General features: G+C 38.2%; 1 protein-coding gene across 2 annotated transcripts in view; it reads left to right on the top strand.

Annotated features, from left to right (window-relative positions):
- The window catches only part of PDZRN4 (PDZ domain containing ring finger 4), a 391,568-nt gene extending 384,835 nt beyond the window's left edge, over positions 1–6,733 (top strand). For both annotated transcript variants that reach the window (XM_070454564.1, XM_070454565.1), the window contains 2 exons: positions 503–619; positions 4,558–6,733. In XM_070454564.1, the coding sequence (XP_070310665.1) occupies positions 503–619; positions 4,558–6,084 (1,644 nt within the window). In that variant the 3' untranslated portion in view covers positions 6,085–6,733. The remainder of the gene's footprint in view (positions 1–502; positions 620–4,557) is intronic.
- Positions 6,734–15,655: the final 8,922 nt, after the last annotated feature.

Here is a 15,655-nt window from a genome sequence, read left to right as displayed (position 1 = left end):
ACAGAGTGAGGGTAGCAAGAGGATGTGTGTGTGTGTGTGTGTGTGTGTGTGTGTGTGTGTGTGTGTGTATTGAGAGGTGCATTTGGTATGGAGTTGCTTTGGGGTTGTTGTTAAGGAAAAAGGCCCTATTGTCTCATAGCCCTGTTAGTATCACTGCAGTTCTTTAGCACGGGGACTGTCGGAGGTAATGAGCATGACAGCTGTGGATTATGCAGCATGCTTTTCATACATTTTGAAAGACGGTAATGTTCTGTGCTGTGAGATCTACTCAGTTATGAGAGAAAATCTGTAGTTCTGTTTTAGGAAAAGATAAAAAGCATATGAGCCCAATTTTTTTTTAACCACCTTTTCTTCCTTCTGAGAGGTGAACTATAGGAGGCTGGTATTTTGAAGAGAATCGTTATGATAAAAGGAACTAGTCAGGCGTCACCATTTAAGTTTACCCTATTTTAGCATGAGTCCTCACTAACAGAATATAATGTACTAATGTATTCTTATGTAGGTGGATGAAGGCTGGCTGGAAGATGAAAGGAATGAATTCTTAGAGGAGTTAAACTTGGCGATGTTGGAAGAACAGCATAATGAAGCAATGCCGCGCCCTGCCGATGAGGTGGAGCAGGTAGGACCGCTATCCGAACTCCATCATTGGAAAGGATGCTATTCTTCCTTAAATGCATAATCTTAAATGAAATTTTTTTAAAAAATCAAAGAGTTTTAGTGAATATCTCTGTGATGGTAATTTCTGAAGGCAAAAGATCATCTCAGATGAAGCGGAGGAAATAAATACAATTTTTTCTATTAAGAATATTTTTAGCTTGGGAAGCTTAGGGCCCATTATAGAGGGCACAGTAGTATTCAGGTGCTGACTCAGGTACTGTTCAATGTAATTCAGAAATTTAATAGTAAAAGTATATTTTGCCTCTCAGTACACCAGCTGGAGATAAACTATATCTCATGAGGTAACCCCTCCTCCCTAAAAAGTATTTTTTTTAATTTTGTAATATCAATGTAGATATTTGAATACTTGAATATCTACTTGACGATGACATGATTAAGCCATTGATCTTATTTGGATATTTAGTATCATGATTACACTGAATTACGAGTAGTTAGACTTGAGATTATTGACATTATTTTGTCTTAAGGTCACATATTCATTCAACAAAAAATTCTGAGCCCCTGATATACTTCAAGTACAACGTTTGATCCTGAGAATACAAACAAAATGAGCAAAATCCCTTCCTTTAAGTAATTCATAACTGGTGAATGATCAAAGTGTGGTTTGTGGCAAACAGCCTTAGGAATCTTTTCATTTTTGTTGTCATCATTTTTTACTAGATAAAATTAAGATCAATATAGCCTATATTTTGTGTCAGATTCATGTCATTCATTTCCCTGATATAACTGTATTAACACTCTGCTCTCAATTTTCTGATTGTTTGATTATCATCCTATTCTCAACATTAATTGTTAACTAACCCTAAAAGATAATTATTTTTAAAAGTCCTGACAGTTAGGCTTAGAACATAAAACAAAAACATCCTGTCACTTTACCAAGTTGAAGGATGAGATACGGTGACATGCTAGCATCCCATAACAGAGGTGTGTGTGTGTGTGCGCGTGCACGCATGTGTGCAGAATCACTAATATCAGTGCATATACTAATAATTAGGTTGCAAACTACAGTTGACAGAACCAGGTGTTCTCACTATGGGTGCTCAGTGGCCAGTTCACAAACAGTAGTTCATACTCAAAAGCAATGCTGCTACTGTAGTGATTGCTTTTCAATATAAGGAGGGCAGATTGAAATTTTTCTGTGTGACTTCAACACTGGCCACAAATAAAGATATTTTTTTGGTGGCAGCTGCTGGTTATGAGCAAGAAAGTCCTTGCTCCAGGCTTTTTCTCTCTTAGATACAAAATGTGACCTGATACAGAATTGACAGGAGGATGTTGGAATAAAGAAAGAAGGGAGAAATCCTGTCCAGGTGAAGTGATATAGTGTCAGATGCTGCCTACTCATCAGACGCAATACAAATGCTAAGTCTTTTGAGGTAACACAAGATGTCCCTGAGGTTAGATTTTTTTACTGTGTAGAAATTTTTCTTCACCATGAGACTGAAAAATGATGAGAAATACAGAAACCTTTAAAAGTCCTTTGCCCTTATAAACAATAATACTACATTAGAAATGTCTTGGTAGAAACATTGCCTGTCACTATGATGATTCCATAGGGAAATGATAAATTATAGAGTAGCATTATATCAGAAACCAGGAATTTTAGTTTTCAAAATAGAAAACTCTTTTTATTTTCACATGTGTTTGTAAATCAGTAACAAAAGAAAGAGAAATGTGATTAAAAATTGCATATCCATATATAAAAGCTAAAATATACATCCATCTGAAACTTTCACCTTACATGCTCTCCTTGGTCCTGTGACTGCTGTGGGCACACATTTTGTCAACAAATTTGTCTATCATTTATACTCCGTGAGAAAAATATCACCATCTTGTATTTTTCAGCTTACTCTTAGACAGGAGAAAATATAAATATAAGTATTGTGATATATAAATGAAACTGTCCAATATCAGTAATACCCTCTGGGGATTTTATAGGGATTCCCTGGTGGTTCAGATGGTAAAGAGTCTGTCTGCAATGTGGGAGACCCAGGGTCGATCCCTGGGTTGGGAAGATTCACTAGAGAAGGAAATGGCAACATACGCCAATATTTTTGCCTGGAGGTTTTATGGCGCAGTGTGCAAGTGACACCACATTTGATGTCACTGTCACCTTATAGCAAGGAATATAGAGATGTATCAAGTTCTCCATTATTGGTTATAATTACTTATGTAACTAATGTATGTATTTATGTATGTACTTATGTAGCTCACTAAGTCACTTCAGTTGTATCTTACTCTGTGCAACCCTATGGACTGAAGCCTGCCAGGCTCCTCTGTCCGTGGGATTCTCTAGACAAGAATACTGAAGTGGATGGCCATGCCCTCCTCCAGGGAAACTTCTGACCCATGGATCGAACCCACATCTCTTACATCTACCTGCACTGGCAAGTGGGTTCTTTACCACTAGTGCCTTATGTATAACATTCTTCTTTTATCAATAAGACATTTTAAATCAATCATAGTATGTTCTTAACAAATGAAGAAAAATATTTTATGGAAAGATTGAGAATCCTAAAATTAACATGATACATGGTCATTTTCTCCTTCCAGTTCATTATATTTTTTTTGCCATTACTTGATTGGACAAAAACAACAATGACCTGACACTTTCAAACCTGTTTTACTTTTTATCACCTATCCTTTCTTTCTTTGACACTAACAGGCTTAATTATATCTAATTATATAATTCCTGCTAAAGGGAAAAATGTATATATGTATAAAAGTGAGTAAGCTTAGACACAAGGAGAAAGCAATCTAGAAATTGTATTTGTAGACTTTTATAAGAGAAGTGATAGAATAAAGAGTAACTTTACGCTATTCACAGAGAAACAACTAGATATGCATCTCCCTAGGACAGTGACAGTTGATTGTTCTGCATGAAAAGCCAAAAATTACCAGGGAGTGAAGTTCACATATATATTTACATACATATCTGTTGTTTGACATTATGCCCTTGTCTGGAAATCAGTGCTGCTCAGATTTGAGGGGAGCCATCATTTTACTCTCAGTAATATAAAACTCACTTCTGAAGGATATCACTGGCTAAGAGTAGAAAAATCTTTTAAAGTAACCCAATGAGTCCTAAGACATTACTGTTGCTTTTGAGCAACATGATAGGGAGATGCCTTGAAGTCAAAGTACATGTATGCAAGAATATAGCACCTTGGATGTAAAGAAATCCTGTCTATGGAGGATGGCACTGGCCTCCTAGACTTCCTGCCTAAGAAGTTACATCGATCTGGGACTGTTTCCTAATCTATGGACAAAAGGTCTTGGGCTCCTGTACTTATTCCTGAAATTTTGTGATATTCCATTTATTATCATGAGTGTATTACTAGATCCAATGAAGTTTCTTTTGAACTTGAGAAAAGTTCATGAAAAAAAGAAACAGTAACAAGTGATGTGGATTCTGAACTCCAAACCTTCATTGCTGAAGACTTTTGGGATTCTGTCTTACTCCTCCTTTTGTATGTTATCACCTCAGAAACTCATAAAGTCACCTCATTTATACAACTTCACTCCAGTTTCTCAACTAAAAGAGAGCCTAAGACAAGAATCACTTATTTTAAATCACTCATTGAATTTTAATTTAATTATTTTAATGTGTTCTGTTTTATTTATCTTCAAGTGAGTAGCATAGCCATATTCAAGCAGCTTTTGTTTTCTTTATTTTAGAGCCAAAAAAGAAAAAAAAAACACAAAAACACTGCCATCAGCCAATTGCCTTTATTTGTAAAACTGTTATGGATACTAAAATTAGTATAGCTTTCTAGGAGCTGAACTTTTGCCAAAAAGCATTGTTTTTTCAAACAAGTTTTCAATGACTGATTTTCAAAACAATTAACTTTCTTTCTTCTCTTAACTTTATTTTCCTAGCCAAAAAAACAAGAAGAAGAAGAAGGCACAACAGATACGGCAACATCCTCATCCAACAACCATGAGAAGGACAGTGGAGTGGGGCGCACAGATGAAAGCTTGCGGAATGACGAGAGCTCAGAGCAGGAGAATGCAACCGAGGATCCCAATGGCACATCTCTGAAAAGCAAAAGAGAGCTGGGGCAGAGCCAAGACACTCTGGGAAGCGTTGAACTTCAGTGCAATGAGAGTTTTGTGTCTGGCGAATACATTGACTCAGACTGTATTGGCAACCAAGATGAGGAGTGTGAAAGATTTCGGCAGCTCTTGGAGCTCAAATGCAAGATAAGGAAGCACGGGGAGTATGACCTGTATTACTCAAGCAGCACAATAGAATGTAATCAGGGAGGACGAGAGGGAGTGGAGCACGAACTACAGTTGCTTAATGAAGAACTGAGAAACATTGAACTTGAGTGCCAAACTATCATGCAGGCTCACAGGCTCCAGAAAGTGACAGACCAGTATGGAGATATCTGGGCATTGCATGATGGAGGATTCCGAAGTTATAACACCAGCATAGACACCCAGAGGGGAAAACTAGATGACATCCTTGAACACCCAGAAAAGTCAGACAAAGACAGTTCCAGTGCTTACAACACAGCTGAAAGTTGCAGAAGCACTCCACTCACTGTGGACCGTTCCCCTGACAGTTCCCTTCCAAGAGTGATCAGCCTCACCAATAAGAAAAACCTGAGAAGCACAATGGCAGCCAACCAGTCCTCTTCCGGACAGAGCACTAAAGAGTCAACCTGCACCAAAGCCAAAACCTCTGAACAAGGCTGTGTCATTGAAGGCAAAGAGAAGACTTCAGAAAGCAGCAAGCTTTCTGATCCAGAGAAAACCAGCAGTGAACACATCCCTTATCTCTCCCCTTACCACAGCTCCTCCTATAGATGTGCAAACATCCCAGCACACGCCAGGCATTATCAAAGCTACATGCAGTTAATTCAACAGAAGTCCGCAGTCGAGTACGCTCAGAGTCAGCTCAGCTTGGTGAGCGTGTGCAAGGAGTCTCAGAAGTGCTCAGAACCCAAGATGGAATGGAAGGTGAAAATCAGGAGCGATGGGACGCGGTACATCACCAAGAGACCCGTGCGGGACCGCATTCTAAAGGAGCGTGCCTTAAAGATCAAAGAGGAACGGAGTGGCATGACCACGGACGATGACACCATGAGCGAGATGAAGATGGGGCGCTACTGGAGCAAAGAGGAGAGGAAGCAACACTTGGTACGGGCCAAGGAGCAGCGGCGTCGCCGAGAGTTCATGATGCGGAGCCGGCTGGAGTGTCTCAAGGAGAGTCCCCAGAGCGGCAGTGAGGGCAAGAAGGAGGTCAACATCATTGAACTGAGTCACAAAAAGATGATGAAGAAGAGAAACAAGAAAATTTTGGACAACTGGATGACAATCCAAGAACTGATGACCCATGGGGCCAAGTCCCCTGATGGTACACAAGTTCCTAATGCCTTTTTGTCTGTCACCACGGTATGACCCAATGGATGAAATGCAGCTGATTTTCAGAGGGTGCTACCAGTTTGGGTAGAGGATGCTTGCCTCGTTCAATGTGGCATTTTTATATATATTTTGTGACTCTTTATAGTTTAAATTTTTTGTAAGCAAAAATACCTGCTACTTTTTCATTTGTTTTTCATATATCGGTACTTCTTTTTGGCTGAGATTTTTTCTTTGACTTGTGATATATTCATATTACTCATTTATATATAAAAACAAGCAAAAGGAAAGAAAACAAAAAACTTGCACAAAAATACTGAGGAGCCAATTAATTTCCTATTTTAATGTACCTACTATAGATCTGAATTTACTTCTCTAGTTTACTTATTTTCAACTTTAATAACAACTCAATGCCAAAACATTTCTATGCTTGCTTCTTGACCTAATACATATGAAATCAAACCTGATGATAAGTCATGTGCCACATCTTGTTTTACACATAAAAATCACCTCTTTTTAACATCCTGTTGTACATTTAACACATAAATGGTCATTATCTTTGTCTCAGTAAAGTGTAGGTGGACAATCTTCCTGTGGTATGTAGTGACACTGTTTATGTAGTTAGATAGTTGTGGTAATTGTGACAATAAAAGAGAAATAAATTATTGATTATCCCTGAGAAAAGCTATCAAGGAGTGTTTTATTTCCATTGTTCCCTGTGGTTACCAGATATAAATTAGTTATATATGTATACTCTTTAGAAGACTCCTAATTGTGAATTATAAAATGTGTACATTTTCTATCCCATTTTCCAATAAATTGTTCTGAAATACTTCCCATAGATCATTGTGTCACATATTCTTACCAAGATTAAGTTATGTAGAACATCTAAGAGTTGCTGTCTAAGCATTCAATAATCATGAGTTCATGCTCTCCTTGACTGCTAGCCACGTAAAGAAAAGCCAAGAGCAATTTAAGGGATGATATGGAGACAGAGGATCAGTAAGTAGCTGAGGCTGTTTGTAAGGACACTGTGTTACTCAGCCCAAACTGCCATAACAACATACAATATAGGCCGTGTGGCTTAAACAACAGGAATTTCTCACAGTTCTTGAGGATGGAAATCCAACATCAAGGCACCAACCAATTCAGGTCCTGATGAGGGCTCTCTTCATGTTTTGTAAATGGCCTCCTTGCTTTGTCCTCACATGGCAGAGAGAGAGAGGAAGCTGTTTGGTGTAACTTCTTTTAAGGACACTAATCCCTTCATGAGGGTCTCACCCTCATAACCTCATTTAAACCTAATTACCACCCAAAAGCCCCATTTTCAGCTACCAACACATTAGGACTTAGAGCTTCAACATATGGATTTGTCAGGGGGAGAGGCAGTTCAGCCCACAGCAGCATGAGCATTTGTTTAGTTCATCCTTTGGAAAGAAATACTTGGAAACTATCTTTTCAATAATTTTCAGCCTACTCAATTACACATGCCTTATTAAAAAGTAAGATTGTTAGATTATCAGATAGGATATTTGAGTCTAGCTTTTCACAATATAAACGTCAACTATATCATATATCAATTACAATGCCTTCAAAGTGAAAGACCAGATAGGTCAATGTGTGTGTGAATTTGATCAAATTTTCATTCAACCCAAGAGATTGTTTTAACATAACAGAGACACAATATCTAAACATCTTTGAAGCTACTTTCCTGTTTAAAAATCTATAATGGCTCCTTACTAGCTGTTAAATCAAACTCTGATGCCCCAGCCTTATTTTCAAGGTTCTCCACTAACTTGCCCACCTTGCCTCCTGTGCCTCTAGGTTTTCTCTGAGTTGCTCTGGCTTCTGAGCAACCTGCCCATTTTCGCTGAAGTTATCTAATGTTATTTACCCATCTGGAGTTTCTGTGCCAAATCCCACACCTCTCTTGGAGAGTAATCACATGTCCATTTTCTCTTTGGAGCCTGTTTTGATGACACTGGGTTTTCTCTGCATTTCGACATAAACTATGATGTACCTGCAGTTTATTTTACCTTGAAGATTTTATCCTTCCATTATTTGGATCACATACACAGAACTTACTGTCTCCCTGCACAGAAATATAAAGTTCCTGGAGTCTGGCCCTTGAGTCACCTTCTTTGTAAATCTCTCATAGGATGTCATTTAAACAATAATGAATGTTGAGTTAAATTATTTTATTCACTTATCTCACTTATTGGTCCTTTTGTTAGTGTTTTCCTTACTCGTCTACCAGTCTAAGTTCTTACCTTTTAAAGGGCTATTACATAGATGGAAAGAAATAAATCTTATTTACATATAATAAAAAGCTGGTCTCAAAATTTTTAAGATAGTGATAGTAATAGCAACTTAAGTCAACTGAAAATTTCATCACTGCTAACTTTAATCCAATCAATAGAACTACTCTGAGTGCACCTAGAGCTAAATTTTGATCAGATGGTTTTAAATAAGAATGCCTCTCTATCTTAAAAACTCAGTTTTTTCCTGATCTAATGTCTATGGTTATTGTTTATCCTCTTGAAACACCTGGGTTTAAATATTCATTGAATTCAAATTACTCCTATAGATAAATGCATTTGGAACCAACATGTAGATATTTTCCAGAAGAAATATGTACACATCTTACAGAATGCAGTGTTTCCAAAGTTACCAGCTTAATTTTACTTTTATTAAGGCCAAGTGTGCTTGCCAATTTTTTAAAACTGTGATGTTAGTGTTTTTCATGTCTGTGTTTATACAATTCTACAAACTGAGAAATGCCTTTTTCAAAAATCAGTGAAAATCTGAGAAGTGTTATGTTTTATCTTTCTACATAACATATCTTTGTGCTAAGCATGTTTTTTTTCTAGTAAATGAATAATAAAGCTGCTGCTCAACAAAGAAAAATAATTGACTATATGTGAAGTATTTTATTTTAGTTCAAAAGACGTATGTGACTGTGAAGAGGGAAGAATACTTTACTTGGACTTACGTTTGAAATTCCATATTTTTTATTGACAGAAATTGGTGTTAGGATCCATATGTGAATGACCTAAGGAGGGGGAAATAATGTATATTCTATGGGCGTTTCTTCACCGTGTGTCATGAAGAAAGCTATTGTTGCCACGTTATTTTGTGCAGACTGTCCCTTTAAGAGCACCTAACATGGCTTCCTCTAACATAACCTTTCCACAACTACATACTGATTTAATCCATGTCTTGCTACTGTGTCTAAATCTTCCATCTAAACATATTTTTATGCCTCCAATGAGTTGCTACTCTCTACTTCAAATTATTTTGTGATGGTGCCACTATTTGCTGCTCTGACACACATCACCTGAGTCTTCTCGAATTTCTCTTTTATCTGGTAAATGACAAAGCAGTGTGACTTTTCTTTTCAAAATATGTCAGGTTGTCTTCCATACCCTTCCCAGTCATCTTTTGATATATACTGTCTCCATCTCCTGCCTAATTACCTCGACAGATCTGGATTTGTTCTCCCTGGACACCTATTCCAGCATCCCTAACTTGAGGCAGCAACACTGAGCCTCCTAAATATTACTTTCCTCACTTTGCTCGAATACCTTCAGAAACCTTTTCCTGAGCATAGGATAAAATCTGAATGCCTGAGATATTCATCAAGGACTTTATAATTTAACCTCAACTTTTTTTCTATCTGATCTCACACTTCTCTCCAGAAAAAAATTTCTAACTCAGATCTCAAGAAATCTGTGTTTTACGGAGTGGTGATAGTTTAGTCACTAAGTTGTGTCCAACTTTTGCGACCCCATGGACTGTAGCCTGTCAGACTCCTCTGTCCATGGAATTTTCCAGGCAAGAATACTAGAGTGGGTTGCCATTTCCTACTCCAGGGGATCTTCCCAACCCAGGGATCAAACCTACATCACTTATGTCCCCTGAATTGGCAAGCAGATTCTTTACCAACTGCACCACTTGGGAAGATGCACCTTCATACTAATATTCTTCCAACTTTAATTAAAATTTAATGAAATTTTATTTTCTATTGATTTCTACTCTACTATTTAGTTGATTTCCATTATTGTTACTTGTATGAATAATCATGGGTTTCAGTTTCAGTTCAGTTCGGTTGCTCAGTCATGTCCGATTCTTTGTAATCCCATGAACCACAGCAGGCCAGGCCTCCCTGTCCATCACCAACTCCCAGAGTCCACCAGACCCATGTCCATTGAGTTGATGATGCCATCCAACCATCTCATCCTCTGTCGTCCTCTTCTCCTCATGCCTTCAATCTTTCCCAGCATCACGGTCTTTTCAAATGAGTCATCTCTTCACATCAGGTGGCCAAAGTATTGGAGTTTCAGCTTCAACATCAGTCCTTCCAATGAGCACTCAGGACTGATCTCCATTAGGATGGACTGGTTAGGTCTCCTTGCAATCCAAAGGACTCTCAAGGGTCTTCTGTAACACCACAGTTCAAAAGCATCAATTCTTCTGTGCTCAGCTTTCTTTATAGTCCAACTCTCACATCCATACATGACCACTGGAAAAACCATAGTCTTGACTATGTTTGTCAAACATGGACCTTTGCTGGCAAAGTAATGTCTCTGCTTTTTAATATGCTATCTAGGTTGGTCATAACTTTCCTTCCAAGGAGCAAGCGTCTTTTAATTTCATGGTGCAATCAGCATCTGCAGTGATTTTGGAGCCCCCAAAAATAAAGTCTGACACTGTTTCCACTGTCTCCCCATCTATTTGCCATGAGGTGATGGGACCGGATGCCATGATCTTAGTCTTCTGAACGTTGAGCTTTAAGCCAACTTTTTCACTCTCCTCTTTTATCTTCATCAAGAGGCTCTTTAGTTCTTCTTCACTTTCTGCCATAAGGGTGGGGTCATCTGCATATCTGAGGTTATTGATATTTCTCCCAGCAATCTTGATTCCAGCTTGTGCTTCTTCCAGCCCAGCGTTTCTCATGATGTACTCTGCATATAAGTTAAATAAGCAGGGTGACAATATTCAGCCTTGATGTACTGCTTTTCCTATTTGGAACCAGTCTTTTGTTCCATGTCCAGTTCTAACTTTCGCTTCCTGACCTGCATACAGGTTTCTCAAGAGGCAGGTCAGGTGGTCTGGTATTCCCATCTCTTTCAGAATTTTCCACAGTTTATTGTGATCCACATAGTCAAAGGCTTTGGCATAGTCAATAAAGCAGAGGTAGATGTTTTTCTGGAACTCTCTTGCTTTTTTGATGATCCAGCAGATGTTGGCAGTTTGATCTCTGGTTCCTCTGCCTTTTATAAAACCAGCTTAAACATGGAAGTTCATGGTTCACATATTGCTGAAGCCTGACTTGGAGAATTTTGGTATGATATAATTCATAATAACACCATAATGATTATTAAATAATTTCTACTAATTTTCAATGAATTTAATACTGCAATAGGTTCACTGACAAATTCACTTCTTAAAAAATAACATAAAAAAAAATCCCAGAAAATTATTTTCCGCTTACCTAAAGTCTATGTTCTCTTTCCAGTTTCTCATCATTATTTTCCAAAATGTAAATATTTGGAACTATATTAAAAAGATTTAAAATCCAGTAGGTAAAACAAACCATTTTCTTCTGTAAATATGCATGAAGTGGCTTCAGAATTTCAATGAATAGTGACAACAGGAAACCACTGAAAAAATAATTGACCAAAACAGTTCTTATTAATAAGTGAATATTTAGAGATTTTTTTTTTCTTTTTTTTTTTTTTCCATTTCTACTCAAGTATGCTACCTTTTTCAACAAGACTGGTTAATGCTGAAACAAGTTTATAAGGAGTCTCCTTGGAGAACTGAGTTAATGGTCCCATAAAGCTGATTCTTTGGGGATGTTTTGTGTTACTTCTAATGTCCCGCTCTGCTTCTGCTTTAGTCAGACAGGACTCCCACAGATTGTCTAGCATGCCACTCTCGTTTTTCAAGGCCACTCTGCATGTGGTGTTCTGCATGTCAAATAAACCCTCTCCTTTCTCTTTATCAACATTTTCCCATATCTCCAGGGGATTTTCCCTAATTCTTGCTAACAGCCACTCATTTCTGAACACTCATAGAAGGTACCGTCTTATCGCTCCCTTGGCTTTCCACCCAATAGTGCCTAATATTTTTTCCATAATGTCTCTCTCATGATTCAAGTTTGTTGCGCAGTTAGTAATCATTGCCACATATATCCTTCTGGAATTTCTTCTGTTTTATCAAAAAACAGCTGCTCAGGATTTTGGATGTCTTATACGTTTTACATGCCCTAGTCAACTGTGTTGTGTTCCACAAGTACTGCTCCTGAGTTCACTGGCTAATTATAAATTAGGGTCCCACTTATTACCTAGTATCCTACCTCCCAGCTCTGCCATTGACTAGGTTCGTATTCTTAAGAAAGTTGGTTATGCTTGCAGCTGCTCATTAGAGGGAGACAATTATAGCCTTTTTCATAAATTGGGAATCAATTGAGCTAACACATATAAAGAAGCTAGATGAGTGTGGGCACAGAGTGGGCACTCAATAGATATTAGAGCTTATTTTTATTTTCTGATGAGTTGTTGTTCAGTATTTTGGTTGAGTCTGACTCTTTGTGACCCCATGAACTGCAACAGACCAGTCTCTTCTGTCCTCCATTATCTCCCTGAGTTTGCTCAAACTCATGTCCACTCAGTAGGTGATGCCATCCAATCATCTCATCCTCTGTCGCCTCTTTCTCCTCTCGCTCTTAATCTTTCCCCACATCAGGGTCTTCTCCAAAGAGTTGGCTCTTCATATCAGGTGGCCAAAGTATTGGATCTTCAGCTTCAGCATCAGTCTTTCCAATGAATATTCAGGATATTCCTTTAGGATAGACCGGTTTGATCTCCTTTCAGACCAAGGGACTTTCAAGAGTCTTCTCCAGTACAACAATTCAAAAGCATCAATTCTTCAGCGCTGAACCTTCTTTATGTTTTCACTCTCACATCTGTACATGACCACTGGAAAAAGTGATAACTTTGCTTTTTAATATGCTGTCTAGCTTTGTTATAGTTTTTATGCCAAGGAGCAAGCGTCTTTTAATTTCGTGGCTGCAGTCACCACCTCCAGTGACTTTGGAGCCTAAGAAAATAAGATGTGCCACTCTTTCCACTTTTTCCCCATTTTTTGCCACAAAGTTACAGGATCAGCTGCCATGATCTTTGTTGTTTGAATGTTGTAGCTTAAACCAGCCTTTACACTCTCCTCTTTCACTTTCATCAAGAGGCTCTTAATTCCTCTTCACTTTCTGTCATTAAAGTGGCATTATCTGCATATTTGACATTGTTGATATTTCTCCTGGGAATCTTGACACCAGTTTGTGAGTCATCCAGCCTGGCATTTTGCATGATGTATTCTGCAAATAAGTTAAATAAGCAGGGTGACAATATACAATCTTGATGTACTCCTTTTCCAGTTTTAAACCAGTCCATTGTTCCACATCTTGTTCTAACTCTTGCTTGTCCTGCATACAAATTTCTTAGGAGACAGGTTAGGAAGTCAGATATTCCCATCTCTTTAAGAATTTTCCAGTTTTTTTATGATCCACACAGTCAAAGGCTATAGCATAGTTGATGAAGCAGATTTTTTTTTTTCTTTCTCTATGATCCAGCTGATGTTGGCAATTTGATCTCTGGTTCCTCTGCCTTTTCTAAATCCAGCTTGTACATCTGGAATTTCTCCATTCATGTACTGCTGAAGCCTAGCTTGAAGGATTTTGAGCATAATCTTCCTAGCATATGAAACAAGTTCAATTGTTCTGTAATTTGAAGTCTTTCTTTGGAATTAGAATGAAAGCTGACTTCTTCCAGTCCTGTGGCCACTGATGCGTTTTCCAAATTTTCTGGCGTATTGAGTGCAGCACTTTAACAGCATCATTTTTTTAGAATTTGAAATAGCTCAACAGGAATTCCATCACAGCCACTAGCTTTGTTCATAGTGATGCTTCCTAAGGGCCACTTGACGTCACACTGCAAGATATTTGGCTCTAGGTGAGTGACCACACCATTATAGTTACCTAGGTCATTAAGTTCATTTAGTACAGTCCTTGTGTATTCTTGCCACCTATTTAATATTTTCTGCTTCTATTAGGTCCTTACCATTTCTCTTCTTTATTGTGCCCATCATTGCATATTCCCTTGAAATATTCCATTGAAATATTCCCTTGGCATCTCCAATTTTGCTGAAGAGATAGTCTTTCCATTCTCTTGTTTTCCTTTATTTCTTTGCATTGATCACTGAGGAAGGCTTTCGTATCTCTCCTTGCTATTCTCTGAAACTTTGTATTCAGTTGAGTATACTTTTCCCTTTCTCCTTTGCCTTTCACTTATCTTTTTTTCTCAGCTGTTTGTAAGGCCTCCTTAGAAAACCACTTTGTCTTCTTACATTTCTTTTTTTGGGGAACAATTTTGGTCACCACCTCCTGTACAATGTTATGAACCTCCATCCATAGTTTTTTGGGCATTCTGTCTGCCAGCTATAATCCCTTGAATCTATTCATCATTTCCACTGTATTATCATAAGGTATTTGATTTAGGTCACATCTGAATGGCCTATTGGTTTTCCCTACTTTCTTCAATTTGAGCCTGAATTTTGCAATAAGGAGCTGATGATCTGAGCTCCAATTCTTCTTTTTATAATTTTAGTCATCTGCCATAAGTTCCAGAACTACTAGGCCATAGATTCTGTATTCAGACTCATGATGGTCTGCCCCCCAATTTCACATCCTTCTACTCCTTACAGCATCCAAGTTGATTAAGAATGGGCATGAGAGTTAACAGCAGCTTGTTCACTAAGCTCCTTCTTCTGTTTTAAACAGAAGTGCAGACTCTGCCACTATTTTCTCTGTCATCAAACATGCTGATGAAACAGGAGGGAAGAGGCAGGACACAGCCTCTAAAAGAATGACACAGCCCTTGAGGATACATCATTAACTGACTAGAACAAACTAGGTTCAAGATGATGGAAGATTTGACTTCCAGTAGACTTTAAGCCTCATTACATGCTCATTGTAATATATTAGCATATGATAAATGAAACACACACCATGCCAAAACAGTTCTGAGACTGACCATCAAAGGTCAAAAAACGGGCAGTGGACCAATTCTTGGAAATCCCTGCCCCTTTCCTGAAATGGTTGGAATAATTCTCCAACTTGTTAGTCTATGAAATCCAGTCCATAAAAACTAACCACCCCATATTTCAGGACCTCTCACCTTCCTAGATGGTCCACACTTTGTGTAGTGTGTTTCTCCAAGGCCATTCTCATCTTTTGAGCCAAACACATTCTGCCTATAGAATGTGTATCTTTCTAAATAAATCTACTTCTTACATATCACTTTGTCTCACACTGACTTCTTTCTGCATTAAGAAGACATAAAGAACCCAAGCTTCACTATGTCCTGGGACCAGATGTGTGATCTCAATTAAAAGACTGGGTTCAAGTCCCAATCTAAGCTACATGGTTTCACTGACTTTCTTCATTTTGTTCTATTTTTTGAATTATATGTTGCCTAGGGATTCTCTGGTGGCTCAGACTGCAAAGAATCTGCCTGCAGTGCAGGAGACCTGGCTTCAATCCCTGGATTGA

Source organism: Odocoileus virginianus, chromosome 24, assembly GCF_023699985.2.
Source record: "Odocoileus virginianus isolate 20LAN1187 ecotype Illinois chromosome 24, Ovbor_1.2, whole genome shotgun sequence".
Taxonomy (NCBI): domain Eukaryota; kingdom Metazoa; phylum Chordata; class Mammalia; order Artiodactyla; family Cervidae; genus Odocoileus; species Odocoileus virginianus.
This window is presented reverse-complemented; position numbering and strand designations above follow the sequence as displayed.